General features: G+C 35.2%; 1 protein-coding gene across 1 annotated transcript in view; it reads left to right on the top strand.

Annotated features, from left to right (window-relative positions):
• The window catches only part of tbck (TBC1 domain containing kinase), a 41,990-nt gene that overhangs the window by 4,117 nt on the left and 18,791 nt on the right, over window positions 1-19,082 (top strand). The window contains exons 9-22 of the mRNA XM_015392226.1: window positions 140-201; window positions 1,449-1,597; window positions 1,787-1,925; window positions 2,030-2,129; window positions 3,528-3,577; window positions 3,710-3,839; window positions 4,681-4,779; window positions 4,873-4,935; window positions 5,031-5,157; window positions 5,335-5,385; window positions 6,099-6,182; window positions 8,672-8,757; window positions 10,531-10,567; window positions 12,647-12,808. Coding sequence (XP_015247712.1) covers window positions 140-201; window positions 1,449-1,597; window positions 1,787-1,925; window positions 2,030-2,129; window positions 3,528-3,577; window positions 3,710-3,839; window positions 4,681-4,779; window positions 4,873-4,935; window positions 5,031-5,157; window positions 5,335-5,385; window positions 6,099-6,182; window positions 8,672-8,757; window positions 10,531-10,567; window positions 12,647-12,808 — 1,339 coding nt within the window. The remainder of the gene's footprint in view (window positions 1-139; window positions 202-1,448; window positions 1,598-1,786; window positions 1,926-2,029; window positions 2,130-3,527; window positions 3,578-3,709; window positions 3,840-4,680; window positions 4,780-4,872; window positions 4,936-5,030; window positions 5,158-5,334; window positions 5,386-6,098; window positions 6,183-8,671; window positions 8,758-10,530; window positions 10,568-12,646; window positions 12,809-19,082) is intronic.

Below are 19,082 nucleotides of genomic sequence, written 5' to 3'. Positions count from 1 at the left end.
ATGGTATGAGAAATTAAATGAAGGTTTAAACTGGACTTTATGTAAAGGCTAAAGATTTATGTTTTGGAAAAGAAAGCTTTTTTACTAACTTTAATGGGTAAATTAGCTGATCAATGACACATTTGTGCCTCATTCACAGGAGCTGCCTGAGAATGTTGTTGAGCTATTAAGGAAGTGTTTGACCTTTCTTCCATCTAAAAGGTAAATAAAGGGTTTGTTCCATATTTCCTCTGTTTATTACAGGGTTCTCACAAGTTAAATTCCTTGAAGCTCTGTGAGTTTGAACAATGAGTTAAAGACTCTCAATAACACCCAAAACATCAATAAAACGGGACCCATTCATTGATTGTTTTGGATTGCGTGGATTTTTATATGGATAATGACTGCTGTCAACATATTAGCTTTTGATTTTCCAATTTTGTATTTCGGTATCCTTGCTTTCCCTGTATAGTCATCATATTTAGAGAGCGAGAGAGGAAAAAAAATATGAATCAGTCAACTATTCACTTTTTTCTTTTTCATTTGTATGATTAATAATGAAAAAATGTGACATACTCAATGAACACGGTTGGAAGTTTTTTCCTTATGGCATTATCTTCTAGGATTTTTCCATGTTTTTTTTCCCGGCCGGATGAAAATGTTTCTTCTGGAAGTAACTTGGAAGGTTAAATCTACTGGAAGGTGTTGTTCCTTTTGTTGAATACTTTGCCTTAAGCAGGCCCAAATCCAGTAAAAACCTAGAGTTGGGGTTCAATATCTATAATAATATAAATAATAGTTATTTGAGGGCATGAATAGCAGAACACAATAAGGATAAAGAAAGCCAGCTGGTTTCATCTGAGTCTACAAGAAAGTGTTTTTCTACCATTTAAAGGCTATTAGTAGATTATCACTTCTGTACTAAATATGTAATTCCCTGATGGGTTTCCTCTGGTGGGTTTTCCCCAAGGGTGTTTCCCTGGTGGATTTCTCCTTATGTAGCCTGGTGGATATAGTGAGTTGACTTTTCAATGGAACTATCCCTTATCTCCAAAATATGATCTGTTACCAGGACTTTCCTCCAGTTTCTTCTGTCAGAAATGGAAAAAAAATCCCCTTTCTTTCAGGTTCTTCCGTTCGTCTGGAAGAAACTGAACCCTGAACTCAAATATGTATGTTGTGGGTTTCTTGGTAGAGGCTATAGTTTTGAATCCAAAAGCAAATCAATGAATCACCTTATAATTTCAGTTTTATTCACCATATGTCTATTGAAACACCTTTGCATTAAAACGTCTTTGCTGGATTGATATGTTTGATGCATTTACCAAATAGGGTTAAATACATTTGTCAGCATTTGATTTGCCAAATAGTTAAGAAGGAAAACTGACCGAATTCTTTTTTGTCTGTTTTAGTGGTACATTTCAAATTCTGATTAATTAATTTTTTCCATTCTTTGTGTGATTTCAAAGGCCAACCCCTGCGGAGCTCCTTGGAGACCCTGTTTTTGATGGCATTTCCTGCCACTACACCCCTTTCCAGAAGCCTGTCAGTTTGTTCTCGTCTTCCCTGCGCTGTGCACACCTAGAGCTCCCAGATGACATCAGCGAGCTTTGCAAAGGTCTCTTCCAATTACATTGGCCTACATAATGTTATGTTGTTTAAATGCATCTTTTTCTAGAGCCAAACCGTTTGTTTATAAGTAGCAAAATAAATCAATCTCATCTTATTGGTACAATGTAAAGTATTGTTTTTTGTCTCATTGTCCCTGGCTGCAAACACTTACACCATTATCTGTTTGTATCCATAGATGACGATGACGACTACCTGTCAGAGAGGGGCATCGATGAGGTTTACCATCTATGGTGCCTTGCTGGTGGAGACCTGGAGAAAGAGTTAACCAACAAGGAAATCATCCAATCCAAACCTCCAGTCTGCACATTGCCAAAGTACATCATATGCACTGAGATATAGAAGGGATTTCAAAAAAAAAAAAAGAATGCATATCTCTAATCATGACATGATGTTTTTAACTCGCTATGTTTATGTTCAGGTTTGTCTTAGAAGATGGGGAGTGGTTTGGCCAAGGGAGAGATCGAAGCTTTCTACTTGATGACACCACAGTGACGCTGTCTTTATGCCAGCTTAGAAATGTAAGGCAGATTATTTACTCTACAGTGTCAAGATGTGAGTTTTTTTGTTTGTTTTTTTGTAGGCAGATTAATTGGAGGTGAAGGTAAAAATATTTTTACCTCTATTTTAGTTAGACAGTAAATGTGTTGGAGGAAAAACTAAAGTAATTCATAGTTATTGTTAAGAAAATGTATAAAAAAAAAAAAATCTGACCTTGCTTCTCAATTGTTAAATCAAATTTTCTAAAATGCATTAAATTGTTTTAATTTAATCCATTAAGGCATATTTTCCTGATTATTGTCAATTTTCTTTGGACTAATTATTGTTTTTTTTGACCCAAAGAAAGATGAGGACATCATTTGATAATCAAGAATGTTACCCCTCATCTAACCACTCCCTCCCTCCCTCCCTCCCTCCCTTATGAAAGCATGTTATAGATCTAAAGAATATATATCAATAAGATATTTAGCCTCTCCATTTACCTTTTCCTTGACCCTTCTGGTCGCAGAGCAGATTGGAAAGCAGTTGAACTCTCATTGGTTAGACTATCACACTCGATTAACAAAATGACCAATGAGAGAGTTGGTTCCATCTGAGGAGCAACTGTGTTTTGTTAGTGTTTTTCATTGTGCTCAGAGACTAGAAGGGTCACGATAAAGGTAAAGTAAAAAGCAATGCAATTTCAAAAAGATGCAAGTTGAAAAAGAAAATGGAATCAATAATAATAATAAATAAATAACCTTTTTGAATGTGATTAATTCAGTGTTTAATAATGAATACAATTGTAATACAATTTACAATTTCTCTTTTATAATAATGTGCAATTAGAAAATGCTCTTGCAATTGGATTTCAAATCTCATGATTAAAATGTTAAATTCTGGTTTTATTTTTCACTGACCCTCCATACAGTTTTTTTGCAGAACATTATTCCCAAACAAACATCAAAACTTGGCTGGATAAAGCAGACAAATGTTAAAATAATGAGATGATTCTGGCTCCATTTTGAAAAGTTTTGAACTATGATTTACAGCTGGCTTCAAGCCAAGAAACCAAACAATCAATAAACAAACTCAGACACTTTCAGAAGAGGAGTAAGTCATACATCCTCCAGATACATAAATAAATTGAAGTGAAAGTGAAATATGATTTTTTTTTATTTCTTCATTTAGTTCTATTTAAAATGAGCAATATATATATCTTTTTAATTCAGTTGTTTTACAGAGTTAGTATTTTTATAATTTAAAATGCATATATTTTTTTGTTTTGTCCATTTATTGTATTTGCAAATTATTAAATTGTGTGGCTGTTCATGTTTTACATAAATGACAGGGTATATCAGATTGGACTGTTTTGGTGCTAAATCTAGTCACAGACTAAAGTTGCAAACAGGACCTGAAACAATGTAATTTCTCCGTAGAGACTGAAGGATGTCGCTGGAGAAGCATATTACCCTCTACTAGAAGACGAGTAAGCCTCCTCCAACTTAAGATCCTACAAACCTTCCTTTCAGTCACTATTTTTCACATCACATCCCCTTGTCATTTATTTATTTATTTTTTGGCACGACTAATGGCACATCCCTTTTCCACCTTCCTCCAGGCAGGCGAGTTTGCCGCAGTCTAACAGCAGCAATGAGCTGTCGTCCACTGTCACGCTGCCACTCATCATCCGCGAGAGGGACACAGAGTACCAGCTCATCCGCATCATCCTGTTTGACAGGCTGCTGAAGGTCAGGGCAGCATACGTATTTATGTGCATCTCTAGACACAGTGAGAATCCATGCCTGGGATTGAATGGTTACCACCCTAGAATCTTTAGTGTATTCATTTGTGTTTTTATGTGAAAGTTTAACAAAATTAAAGTAAACATTTGGGGTGAAAGGAAAAAGACATGTGGACATGTGTTTGCCATTTATACAATGAGTGAAAATGCTAGCAGTCACTTCCCACTAAATGCATCATTCCCACCTCAGAACATAGTGGTGGCAGTATGATGCTGTTTTGATGCTGTGCTTTATTAGAGAAGTGAAGATTGTTCAGAGTTTCTGTGAAGAGCAGCGGAGCTTAACTCTGGGCTTTTCTTGAAGAAAATCTGTTGTAGGCTACAGATTACTGAATATTGGAGGTTTTTCTTCAAGCAACACAACAAAACTAAATACAATGCCAACCTATAAAGCAGTGTTAGATGAAAGCACATTTATGTCTTAAAAAGACCCAGTAAAAGTTGAGATCGGATTCAATTGGAAATATATGTCATAACTTAAATTGTTATCCATGGCTGCATTTATGGAGTTTTACTGAGATTGAATTATATTGCAGGAAGAGGCAACAATTCAATTATCTTAATGGAAAAGCTGACATCAAGTTGGAAATGTATTGAAAAGGCAGTTCTACATGATATTGATTCAAAAGAGCTAAATATAAATGTAAACCACTCAGATTTCTGGTCTTATTTTTTTTTGTAAAAATTGTAGAACGCCGTTTTCTCAGTTTTCCTACAGTTTAGTTTTAGGGTCTTATTACATTTTAATGGGTGAGTTTTTCACAGCACTAAAAATGTTTGAACTTCAGGGCTATCCATATAAGAAGAACCTCGTGTGGAAAGAGGCCAGATTGGATATTCCTCCTTTGGTTAGAGGTCTGGCTTGGGCAGCCTTGCTTGGCATTGAGGTACAAACCTAAAGTAAATATTAGAATAAATCAAATGAAAAAAAAAAGCCTCATTGGTTAATGTTTTCTTGCATTTTTTTTTTTTTGGTACAGGGTGACATTCAAGCAAAGTATGACAGCATCGACAAGGACACTCCCATACCAACTGACAGACAGGTATGGGAACGGTGTAAACGCAAACCATTGAGTAGGTTGTCCTTTTTCAGGTGAATTTTCCTTTTTGCTAAATATGTGTTTATCTTTCGCTGCAGATCGAGGTAGACATCCCACGTTGCCACCAATACGATGAGCTTCTGTCATCTCCTCAGGGTCATATAAAGTTCAGGCGTGTGTTAAAAGCCTGGGTGGTCTCCCACCCTGACCTGGTCTACTGGCAGGGTCAGTCCCTACCAGTTATCTCCTTTTCTGTTCAACTCTTTGTTTCATTAGCATTTCAACATAGTAATACTCCGATATAAACACTAGATGGCGATTATGCCCTATTTTAGAAGCTAGATTTCTAGATGGCAGGTTTTGGTTTGGTCTGTAATCTGTTTGATACGATTTTCCTTTTAGGTTTGGATTCGCTTTGTGCTCCTTTCCTGTATTTGAATTTCAATAATGAAGGTGAGGATCTCTTTAAAACTTTTTAGATTACAGTTCCATCTTGCATGCACTCATCACCAACATCAAGTTCATATTGATTTTTTTATTTATTTTTTTGTGAAATCTTTTATTTCAAACCCCTTTTTTCATAACTGACTGTGCATTTAATTTAACACTTTAACCATTTTGACAGGAATTTAGGGAACTGTTGCACATATACTTAAATTATCATGTTTAAATATATAAATACACTATCAGTAATATTTGATTACCGGGTTGCATAGAAATTGGATGTGTTACTCTGATTTAATTCTTGGCTCCTCTTTTTAGCAGAAGATGTAAGGCTCATTCAGATTAGCTTTAATGCCACAAACATAGCTTTTTAATTTAGTCATTACATTACATTTAAACAGAGTGATTGAAGTCAAAGTTTCATTGTCCTAAAGGAACATCATTATTTTTCACATTTCCACAATTGAATCTTTGGTTGGAGGTCAATTTTAAGGTTATCCTCCATGTATATTACAACATACATTACATACAAACATACATGCAACTTAATGCTAGCGTGTTTTTAGGTTTGAAATCCTCGCCTCCACTCAGGTCAAGTTTTATGTTCAAATAAACAACTGAAAGCCTAAAATTAGTACATTCATGCACTTCTGGCTAAAACAATATTTTCTTGTCAATGCTAATCTTTACTTTATATTAACATTTTTTTATTCTTTGTGTAGCATTAGCATATGCCTGCATGTCTGCCTTCATCCCAAAGTACTTGTACAATTTCTTCCTGAAGGACAACTCTCATGTCATCCAAGGTAAGATATACCAGAACAGACTTTTTTTCTGTCTGAGGATCCTTTAGCATAAGATGTAGTTACCAGATGTTGCCGTTTATCTCTGAGACTACGTCTTTCTCTTTTGGTTGTTCTTGTCCTCTACCCCTGTAAATTAAGCTCTAATGATTAAGTACTCCCAGAGGCTTTACGTTCAAAAACAAATTATCATTGGCTGACAAAGAGCATCCGCCTTTCACCCTAATGTTGATTAAATCTGGGCTCAGTGTTGCTCCTAAACTGAAAACTAATTTCACGTTGTCTTAATAGAGTATGCAACTGAGCCATGTCATTTAGAAAAATGGAAACAAATGAAACTGCAAATGCCTGCAGTGAAATGTGATAATCAGCTTCTGTGTGACAGATAAACAGCTGCCTCACACTTCTTTGGATCCCTGTCAGAGATCAGAACGGTATCTTATCCTTTAAGGAATTGGTGTGTTGCAGAGGTAGTTAATGTTTGCTTTTTGGGGTCAAAATTAGTTTAAACTAAAGTTGTATGATCAGATGCTAAAGTAAAATGTTTAGACTTTAAAAAATGTAAACAGTTTTTACAATTTCCAATTGTGTTGTAATGAATAGAGTGCTATTATCAGGGTTTCTCTACAGTCTCAGTCTGTCTTGATTTTGAAATATTTGAATACTAGCTCTAAGATTTTATATATGTTTTTTTTTTTCTAAAGAAATGCACTGTCAACATTTTTTTGTGTCCATGTGTTGTAGTAAAGGAAATCTGCTACTAATATGCTGTAACATAAACAAGAGTTGTTATTCAGGTCATCAGCCCTATGGGGCCAGATTTATTCAAGGACATTTAGTGTTTCACAAATCAAAAAAGTACCATCTCTAAGATCTGCAGTTCTTGTGCAAGCAACTGTTAAATAACTACAGGCAACTGTTGTTTGTATTCCAAAGATTTTATTTTTGCTGTTCTACGAGCCACATCAACCAATCAGAGAAGCTGATCTGGGAGCTGGCATTGAAACAGACACAGCGCTGCTGATGCAGGGCGCTATGATCACTCCTCTGAAACAGTTCACTAACGCCTACATTAACTTAAAATTTCGAAACCTGTTGGCAAATTATGTTTGCTTTTATTATTCTGTTGCCTGCAGTTTGTACCACGTACATGAAAAAATGCTATCATGTACTTCCAGCCACTACAAACTGTAGGGAAAACCCCCAAGAGGTGAACAGGCCTGAGGCAGCTGCTGCTTGATTCCCAGTGACAGAGCACCGCCGGTGTACTGGGGTCTGACCGACTCCGATTGCAAAATTATATTTTAAACAGGATCGTAATCTTGATGAACTGACTGCACAAATATGTTCTCATGTGGACTTTCTCACTTAAAAACATATTAATACTACTTTTTACCCACTTATAACAGCAAATATAACAAAGCCTCTCTCTGACATTGAACACAGAAGCATTAGAGGCATCTGGACTCATTTTACTGGATGCACTTCAGGAGCATCAAAGATGCACTTGAGGCACGTCTAACCGCATTTGGTGTGAACGTGGCTTTACCACCTCTGTACATGTGGAGAATTGGTTTCATACAGGGATTTCAGTGCATGGCTAAAATTTGCTACCAGAAAACACATTAAAACTTGAGGCATGCAAGCATTTTACAGAGTGGAAAAGGTGTTACAGGTAACTAACCTAAGTGTAAAGGCAGCAGACCTAACATATGCCAGAGTTGAAAAAACAAAAACAAAACTTAACTGAAGTACAGAAGTTAAGCTGTGTGTTGTAAATAAGGCCTTTGGTTCAAAACAGTTTTAAATTTGTCTACATAGTTTGAAATGCACCTTACTGAAAGTTTGCAGAACCCCAATTTCATAATACAGTATATGTAATGTGCTTAGCAATAACACACCCTTTTAATTATGTAAAAAATTAATATTGAAGTCTAAGAAAATCAAATGCAAAAAATGTATGATTATGCTTACTTACCATTTTTTTCTAAAAAAGTTTTTGTCTGGCAACTTTTTTTCTTCTTTCTCTTAGTTTTGATGTACTGTATATGAATATATGTAGCTGTCCATTTTGACTCTATATTTAGTCATTTGTAGGCCTAAGATAGAAATCATAATGTTCTTAAAAAAATGTAATTCTTAATTTCCTCTTACAAAAATCTTGTACAACCCTATATAATAATACATTTTCCATATATCTTTTTAGTGGTGAAATACTATAATAAGAAACATTTGTAAGGAAATTAGCAGAAATTAATTTAGTCATTAGAAAAATTTGCACATTTCAATTAACTATTTCATTACTTCTAAAATATAATTACCCGATCAAACATAAAACTTAGTTATTTCTCTTCACTGTTAATAAAAAAGAAATATTAACTTGTAAAAGGATAAACTGATTCAAAGCTGTTTAGGCCACAATTAATTTTGTGTTGTAGAGTAAAGGATTTTTTTTTTTTTTTAACCTTTATGTTCTCGTGCTTTTGTTTCAGAATACTTGACTGTTTTCTCCCAGATGATTGCTTTCCATGACCCAGAGCTAAGCAACCACCTAAATGAGATTGGCTTCATTCCAGATGTAAGTTACACAGAATGAAATTGTCCTGACAGACTAATGACGGCCGGCCACAATGCAGGACATATGACATGATGCTGATCTTACACAGCAGCTTTTGTTTCAATGTAAATTCAGTGATTAGAACAGTTACTCCTATTTTCTTGCTCCTTGCCGTGGGCAAACCAAACTGCGATCTTTGGATTGCTGCGAATATCTCTTCATTGGCAGTGACACTTTTTGCTCCGCATCCTCTCTCCCTGAATTGGTGGTCACGGTCAAGTTCTCCCCATAGTCCACAGCTAGTAATTTATACAGCGGCTGATGTCTTCCAGGCAATCTTAATGACTGCCTTCTGCCAGGCGTAGCTTATTTCTCTCACTATCGGCCAATTTCCACTGCCCTTTGCCTTCTTCCTCACAGCTCTGCTCAGTGACAAGGTTAAAGTCTGTGCCGTCTGTCCATGGATTTAGTATGGTGCTGACGAATGAGTGTCATCTGTGAAGGAGCCTCGGAGACAGTTTGACAGAGGGGGCTCAGAGCCTGTAGCTTCCTTCTGCACTTTTTGATGCTGCAGCTTTAAAGCAACAGATTATGTCTTTCTTTAGAACCATGGGTAAGTCTATGCTGCTCTACACGCGGTGGAAGACGAAGGTTGACTTTTGTCTTTCTCAATGCAGCTTGAGAAAGCTCACTCTGTGACTTTCTCTGGTATCATATCATACCATATTCAACCAACAAGAAAGGATTGATGGAAACTTATAGCAGCTTGGCTGATGTAACTCTTTCAATTTTTGACTTACCCTGATATCAGTAACCAGGGTCTACCTTGTCTGTGATATCTTAGTTGATTCAGGTGTCAAGCATGTTAGACCATTTTGCTAGACTTAATGGATATTAAATCTACTGTTTCTCCTGTGGTTAAAAAAGCAGTGTTAATATAAGAATTTTTGATATAGAAGTCTGAAGTTAACATCTAATCTGGCTTCATGACATAAAAGGTTTAGTTCAAACTGACAAAATTAAGTCTGTATCTGCAGTTTTGAGAATCTTTTCTCATTTTTATCCTTACCATACAGTATTTATGCTATTGTTATGTCAGTTTTTTTTTTAGGTGAAACAGAAACCCATCATGAATCTTTAAGCTTTCCTTTCGCTCCTCTTTTCTTAGCATAGTTAGCGAATAGATTGAATTTAGCCTGTTGTGTAATTCCGGAACTTTTCAATTTAGTCCCATTTTCTTTATTGAGTCTGCAATTTGCACCTTCACTAATCCAATCTGGCTGCCCTCAGTCAGGATGATACTGGGAAAGCAGAGACACCCTGATTCATCACTATTCGTGAAAGCAGGTCCCTATTACAGAGTAGCTACCAGCTCCTCTAGAATCGGAGGTCAATTACGTTTCCGAGACCAATTGTAGTTTTCTTCTTACAGATGTAAGAGGCTGAGAGTGTGCTTCACAGGTTTAATGTCAAATACCGTGTCTCTGTGTCAGTGTGTTCTTTTATTTTTAAGCTGACATAAAGAGGAAGGATCACTGAACTTGCAAAGTGTTTGGGTTGTTTTTCTCCATTTTGCTTCAGAATATAAATAAGTCCTTTATTTATTTCAGTAGATTTTTGTTCTGCCTCTCAGTCAGGAGTATATCCAGTTAAAAAAAATTAATATTGATGACTTTTTTTAAAATGAGGAGTCGTGTTTGACATGGTTTATAAAAATCCAAGCTTATAAAGGCCAGTAACTGATCTAACCTCTCCTTGTCCTCTCTGTGTGTTTTTTTTTTTTTTTCCTTACAGCTTTATGCTATCCCCTGGTTCCTCACAATGTTTACACGTAAGTTACTATTTTAATGTGTTTGTTTTTTGAAGCTTCCTTACATTAGAGCACCAGTTAGGTAGACCGATAAAGGTCAATTACTACAGTTTGAAGACCCTTTTGTCAGTAGAACTATAATAATAAAGCATCCCAATGCTGTAATTAACAATACTCTTACATTGTAGGAGGCTGGATCCAAGTCATAAAGGACTAAATTAAGGCTTTAATATGTTAAAAGGCTTAATTTAATTTAATCAGTCATGCAACACATGACAATTTGATTCCAGAAACTCATCAGAAGTGTTGTAAAATGAAATTACAAATCCTCTGTTGGTTGAGAATCGGGTTCCGACCCATCGACCTTTAACCCCCATCTCTGTCAATTCCTGTTAGGCTACTTTCAAAAATAATATAAATAAAGAAAACTACGGCCTGAAAAAACCTTAGAGAAAAAAAAAAATCAATTTTTTTTTATATAAACTTTAGAGAATTATAGCTGATATTATATGAAAATGAGAAATAAACCCTTTTATTAATTGCTCTTGAATACAATATTTCTGTGGTCAACATAATTCTTATAAAAGGATAGAATGTAAATTTAAAAAATGAAGTTGCATACAAAACAAAATATTATTAACGATTAATATTTCTGCTTTTAGCAGATCATCCTCATCTTGAGGTGTTATTGAATTTTTTTTTTTTTTTTTTTTAGCAAGATTTCCCAACTCCAGGTGGTTTAGATGGTTTCAGTTTTGTTAAGACAGCTATACCACCTCTGTCAAAATATTGCCTGTTGCATTGTGTCATCCATTGTGGTTGTTTAAATAGATCAGCATCCACTTTCTATGGATCTGATACTTAACCTCTAGTGGTTATTTCCCCAGATAATTTTTGGCATGTTGACTATTTGTTTTACATGAGAATTACTTGGAGACCGCTGCTATATCATGCATAGGCTGCAAAGTTTAAGCAAATGGTTTACTACTACTTATAATCTTATGCAATGCTTTCCAGACCATTTGTCTGCACTCATAATGATTTACTTACCTCAGCTTTTATAAAGAGTTAATTTGCTAAAATTGTGGGGGTTTTTTTATATTGTTTGTTAAATTCTGCTTTGATCTTTCCATACTTTTAAGTCATTAATAAAACCAGCTAATTATTTACCAGTGACACTAACTCTATTAACCTCAGCTCTATGAATTTGGACACATTTGTTTTATTTTAAAATAACTATTCTCTGATCTTAGCCACAATGGTGGTTAATATGGTTCCTGTTCTTGGCAATGTAATAACACTAGCTTAAATTAATTATACACATGCTCCTTCAAGTGAGGATGCAGAGTTTAGTTTGGCACACTTCTGCTCTACATCCTTCCACTGAACCAGCGTGGGAGTCCAGCATTCAGGTAGTCTTCTCTGACTACTAATGTCCTCAATGTAATACGAAGCAAGGTTGGAGGCCCTGTTTCCTTTCACATAAAGACACGCTACCTGTCGCTCACTCCTACCAGTCTATTCAGCTGACTGCTAATGTATTGGAGACCCTGTGAGCTGTTCTCCCAGCTCTCAGCCCACCACACCACAGTGGGATTTTGCTTCCTTATAAAAGAGAAAATAAATCTGAATAGTATAAACAGAAGCACCAAGTCTGGTTGAAGTTTATGCATGTCAAGAGAAAAGAAATTATATATTTAGGAACACTGAAAGTCATGATCGAAATAATAATTGCAGAGGGATGCGTTATCAGGATGTGGTTTTCTTTGGCCTGAAAAGACTTGGCGCATAATGAAGGTTCATGGACTAAAGCTCCAGAGTCTGCTGATGCTCTTCCAGTCATTTGTTTTTGCAACATCGCCCACCTAAAACCTTTTCCCAGCTGCCTCCTACACCAAATATGCTTTCAGGCACTGCTCAATTTTGCCTTGTGAGCTTGTGATTTTAATTCACAAACACAAATGTATCACATGCTCTTAACCTACAGATTGATTGTGCATCTTTTATTATGAATTGAAAGAACTAGATCTCATCAAAACAATTTCCCCCAGGTCATAACACAATACCTCAGTTGTATTTGTTTTTCTTTTTGGCATGTAGATGTGTTTCCTCTGCACAAAATCTTCCACCTGTGGGACACATTGCTGCTAGGAAGCTCTTCATTCCCCTTTTGTATTGGCGTCGCCATACTGCAGCAGCTCAGGGACCGTCTGCTGGCTAATGGCTTCAATGAATGCATCCTACTCTTCTCTGACCTGCCAGGTAAGGACATTAGCTCGTACTTTGGTCTGTTTCTTAAGATCGCTGTTAGAATAAATATCAAATGCATATATATGTCACAATTAGAACCTTTGTGCAAAAGTTTAATTCATTTTTTTCTATTAAGATTTTGCACATTGATCCATATGGCATTTAAATCTTAATGACTGTTTGCTTTGATTCATTTTCAAGCTTTTTATCAGTTATTGAATTCCATCTGAAAAAGAATGAGCGCTTTGGAAAATTAATTGAAGAAAGGTATTCACTTTAGACCAGTTGTCTCTGAAATTTTTTGAAATATGGTTCAAAATCAGTCAAATTGAAAGTAATCAGGGGCCAACAAGATTTTTTTTGTTAAAAATTGTGAATTCCTTTCACTTGACCTCGAGAGGATTAAGTAAAGCATAAAAAATCTTATTAAAAAAAGCTAGAAATAAAAAATATTGCTTAAAAAAAACGACTGTATTAATATAATGTTTAATAAATGTGAGTGTCCATCTGTTTTTGGCCATGCTTGCTATTAAATTTAAATGAAGACAGAAAACATGGCTGATAAATGGAAAACAGTTTGTGCTCAAGCTAGTACTGATAATTTCAGGAAATATAGATTTGTACTTATAAAGTGTTTTTGTACATCAGCTCCATTTGCTGAGGAACAAATTGACAATGTTTTTTAGACTGTTCTTGAGGGACGATACAAAATCATTCCAAAGGCTGAAAAAGGAACCTGTTGGTAAATTGAAACGAGTTTCACTTTAATGATTAATTTTGTTCATTAAAGTCTAGTCATATTACAAAATTAATCCAACTACAGCAGAACAGCAAATTGCTTTCATGAAAAAAACAAAGAAATGACGAAATTTAGTAAAACATAGTTGTGACCATTATTATAAAATACTATTCTTACGTTTTGTTCTGCTTCCTTTTACTATGATAGAACTGAACCTACACAGTAAATGCTTCTAAATGGCTAGCTTGTTTAGTTTTCTTTTATAAGTAGGTTTTTCTTTTTTTGAAATTTTATATATATTATATTTATTATATATATAAATGATGCATACAGTGTAAATTGAGGGGGGAGCTAAAGATTGAATTTTAAACTAATGAGTAAAGAACCATGTAGAACTTATTCACAAAAACACCTTTATAGAGGACTAAAACATGCAGGAACAAGGACGACATTAAGCTCCTCAGTTGTAATAAGACATGCTTTCTACAGCCAACAACTTCAATTTAATGTCTCTTGTTTTTTGGATACTTTTTACAAAAGCTTTGCAGCTGAAAAGATTAAAGAGTCACCACTTTAAACTTTGTGTAAGGTCCATCATTGATGGTCATATGCTTTTTATAGGTAACCAAAAAAATAGACTTTGCGTGCATTCATTCGGAAATATAGACCCCAACAGTAACCCAGATCTTTAGAAACCTGCCAAAAGTCTTCATATCAAACATCTTCTATACCAGCAGTTGAAGGCTGCAAGGCAGAGAGATTTTCTTATTGTATGTTCAATTTTCAACAAATCAGCTGATAACAGACTCTGTTTCACTTACGTAACTTCCACTGGGTCGCTGGCGCACCATTTTGTATATTTACATCAAACACAGCAGTATGTTTGAAAATAACACCGGTTAACCTTTTACCAATATAGACATATTATACATCTTTATGAAGCTCAGATTCTCCACAATTCAACTGCCCAATTCATTTATGGACAGCATGAGCACCAAAACACAATTAATAAAGATATAGCAGCATGTTAAATACATTTTTTTTAAATAAAGCTTCGACTTTCTACCTTTGAAGCGTTCCTGATGCTGTATTATAAATCCGATCTTAGATTGTTCATATTTCATTTGTTAATGAGGGTCCACAGATAAGTAATCCAGCATATTCGTAATAAAAACATTCTATGATGAGAAAATCTCCATAAAGTCTGTTTTACCATCAGAAAATTTCTATCCTTATAGCTAATGCTAACCGTCTTGCTAATTACCATAGATTACACAGATATTTCAGGTCTATATTGGGTATGTTTGTTTTCCTCACCTTCCAGCCTTCAAAACAAAAGTGTCCCCACCAATTTCGTTTAGTGGTATTTGACGCAGGGATGGCCCTCAAAGCGTCACAAGCGCTCCCTCTCAGCTGCCTTCTTAACGCATTGTTCCACTCGCATTATGGCTCATAAAGTCCGGCTGCTATTGGTTAAGTCCACATGCAATGTTTTATTCTCTAGCCACTGAAAATTCCTTTAAATAAAGGTTAAGCATGGCTAATATGAATATTACAGCCCCGATATGAAGCTGGGCGTAAAAGGCACAAAGGCAAATTAGTGAATGGATTATTGCACACTGTTGGATAATTAGATCGAATGTTAGAAACATTAAAAAATATTTGCTTCAAAAATATTTGTCATATTTTTGGGGTAAAAGCAATAAGCACAATTTTGAATAATTTGGCATATTTGGTGAGGTTTGGAGATACTGCTAACTCCAAAAGTTAAATGTCCCATTGCTGTGGAACCGTTATACCTAGAGGTCTGAAATTTTCTGCAGTTGTTGTCGTTGACATAATGCAGAATTAATGTAAAGCAATGAAACATGCCTATTTTCAAGCATATCGTTGTTACTGCTGTTCAAAAAAGAAAAAATATTTTCAGGAAGGAAAAAAAAAAAAACATGTTTTAACTGCTGCAGTTTTGGCTGTGTTTTGGTCACACTATTTTCATTTATATTTTCTGAAACTAGAGGGTGTTAGTTTTTGTATGATGTATCACACATGTAATTTGGGCCTACAGTTCTTGAGTTATTTGCTTTTCTTTTTGGGTATGCAAAAAGGCGAGGATTACTTGCATTTAGGTGGATGTTAAGAGATGTTTAGTTTTCCTTTTTCTTATCATTATCCATTTGTGTAATTTGCCTAATTTTTAGATAACTGTAAACTCTTTTAAAATGTATCCTGTTTTTTCACCTTGTTTTGTTTTACAAATTTTTTTTTTTTTGCATAATCATTATTTTCATGAATGTTTTAATGAAGAAAGGCTCCAGCTATTTCCTTAAAAAAATTTGCTGCTTAGATAAATACAGAACATACTGAGATTTTGAAAACAATACACTTGAATTATTTCCCGAGCTGTTCCGAGAAGTTTTAAGAGAAGTTTCCCCCCATGCCAACCTTTAGTGTTGTTATACTTTAGTTTACTGTCAAACTTCCACACACTCACGCCTGTGTGCCAGATGGGAGAAAAACTCCTAGCTTTCCTTATAAAGGTAAAATATGTTGGCCTGGAGATGGAGTCAGCTTCTTTAGCATTCTCCTAAAGGGGCTCCATCTGCCTACTTTTTTTGTGAAATCATTGCTGGCTCATTTCCTAGTTAAATATACCTGAATAGTTACACTGTGGTATTTTGAACTCCTTATACTTTGCATCAGGATCAGATTTTTGAATGCTAAGGGTTTGACTGAGGCTGTATGTCTTTTAAATAAAGATTCAAAATATTACAAGATATAATTCATAAATGACAGAGAGTTGTAATTTAAAGTATTAAGAATCTGGGCAGAGTTTGTATAACAGAAATGGAGAAACGCTTACATGAATCTATATTGGATTAAGAAACAGAAGTGTCAGACCATTAACAAAAAATTATCAATATAATTACAAGAGGACTATTAGGCTTTATATTTGTAAAGGCTCCCTTGAAAAAGTAAAGCTGTCCAGCACAACTATGGCAGTCAGAAATTAATTCTACCTTCCATTAAGCGGAACAGGACAAGGGGGAAAAAAAAAACAAAAAGATAAATATATCATAAAAAATAGATATCTGAGTCACCTTTTAGCCATGATCCAAGTTTCATGACCATATATGAAGGTATGAACATAGACAGATGAGTAGATCAATAGTTTTCCCTTTTGGCTCATCTCTTTCTTCATCACAATTGTCTGGTGCATTGTCTGCATTATAACCAAGGCCACACTGATCAGTCCATCTCTTGCTCTATTATCCCCTCACTTGTGAACACCACCCCAAGACACTCAAACTACTTTAAAGGAGGACATTTAAGCCTGAAGGGGGGGAAGCCACCTTTTTCAATTCACGAACCACTCCCTCAACTTGGAAGAACTGCTTCTTATCCCAGCTGCTTCACCCTCAGCTGCGATCCTTGGGAAGGAGCCACCAGAAACACATCATCTGCAAAAATAAGGGACAAAATCTTTTGGTCCCCAAACTAGACCCCTTCTGGCCCTTGGCGGCACCTACAAATCCCGTCCATAAAGTAGGGCTGAAACAATAAATCGGATTAATGTTTATTAATCGATTATTGAAATAATCGTCAACAAATTTAGTAATCAATTACAGGAGTGTAGGGAGAGTGGTGACCTAGTGGTTTGAGCAGTGCGCTTGTGTTCTGAGAAGGTTGCAAGTACCCGGTTCGATCCCCACAGCCTCCACTCTGGTTTGCTTCCAGCGCCACAGGGCGCCCCTTGGGTTAAGATGCAGATTGTGAATTTCTCCATTGTGAGACAGATAAAAGTTCAATTATTATTGTTATGAGACTCTAAAACACGCCTTTAGCTCACAGAGCGACCAACTTAGAGTTGTGAAATTTTACAAAATAACAATAAAATCTGTTTAGGTACTGTAATTATACCAAAATTGTAAAAACCAAATATTTTGCATTTAAGATTAAAAAAAAAACATGTCAGTATGCTCTATCCAGAACTGCTTTAGTTTTAAGTTTTAGTTTTACCTGGTTTCAAAAAAAAGTCTTCTTTACGGAACCTTTGGCTATCTGATTATTAATTAAAAAAAAGTTGCAGCCCTACCACAAAGGTTATAAATAGGACCTTTTCAAATATTTTTACTATATTTTAAAACTCTCAAGTTAACCTACGTCAAAGTATCAACGAAGCTCTGCTTCACATTTAGGAACATGCACAGACATTCACAGTAACAAATGCACATAGTCACACATGCAGATAGTAAAATATGGTTCATATCCTGTGATTTGTGGCCTCCACCTGCTCATTTTGCCATTAGGCATGGAGAATTGATGTCCTCATGGAGCTGAAGCTCCCATTCATTTTTTTTACCAAGCTGACTTCACATGCGTCAAATTCACAGCTACAGGAAATTCATGTGGAAGCAGAAAAATTGAGCCTGATATCAGTTTGGGATTACAAAGCAGGTCAAACAGATTTTGTGTAGTTCTATGTGTGGCACAAATGAAGAAAAATGGCATGCTTGTCAACACATTCTTTGCTGGTTTCTTTTTATGAGTGGGTAGGTGAAATATATATGTTTGAGACTCTTATGTTGTTTTTTTTATTTATTTTATTTATTTATTTATTTATTTATTTTTTTACAAATCAAAACAAGAAATTTATTAACATTAGCTTGTTTTAAATTTTAAACTGATGCAGCCATCTACTGATTGTGTACTGATAAGTTTCAAATTTAATTAGAAAGGACCTTGAAAAAAACAAATATTAATGTAGCATTTAAGCTTAGTCTTTGGAAACACATTTAAAACTCTTATTTTATTTTATATTTATATTGTCTATTCCATTCAGACTTGGTTTACTTAAACTATCTACTGTTGCTCTTCTACCTTTTCAGAACAGTCTTTTCTTAAATTTCTAAATTGAGAAAGGCATTTTTGTTCATACAACTCCCTGGATTATCTCTGCTTCTGTTGTTTTCAGTTGTTTAGTTTGAAAATCCAAGTGCATCATCAGTTTTTCATGTATATAAATTACCAAATGTAGTACCCACAACCATTCTGTGTTTAGAGTCACTTAAATTGTATTTCTTTTCCAATCCCATACAGTTTGAACTTTAAAAAATCATTGTTACCACTTTTTGATATCTGCAATGCATTGTTGGCATCAAGGGAGACATTGCTCAAAATGCTATTGAAGTTTACAAGTTATTGAAAATTTTCACATACTTAGAAATTCTGGGCGAGGAGGAGGAGTCACAACAATCTTTCAGTCTGACCTACTGATTAGTCCAAAGTAAATATATCTTGTCCAGGGATTATGCTGAGAAACTAGTCCATACATTTTTTACATCAAGACTGGAATATTGTAGTTCTTTACTTTCCGGAAGACCTCAAATTTTATTTAAAAGGCTTCAGCTGATCCAAACTACTACAGCCAGAGTTCTCATGAAAATTAAAAAGAGAGATCTTATTTCTCCTTTCCTATTCATTTCAATTCAGTTAATTATACACTCACCGGCCACTTTATTAGGTACACCTGTCCACCTGCTCGTTAAC

This window comes from Cyprinodon variegatus, unplaced genomic scaffold (assembly GCF_000732505.1).
Source record: "Cyprinodon variegatus isolate N-32 unplaced genomic scaffold, C_variegatus-1.0 Scaffold579, whole genome shotgun sequence".
Taxonomy (NCBI): domain Eukaryota; kingdom Metazoa; phylum Chordata; class Actinopteri; order Cyprinodontiformes; family Cyprinodontidae; genus Cyprinodon; species Cyprinodon variegatus.
The sequence above is the reverse complement of the archived record's forward strand: the minus strand, read 5'-3'. Positions and strand labels throughout refer to the sequence as shown.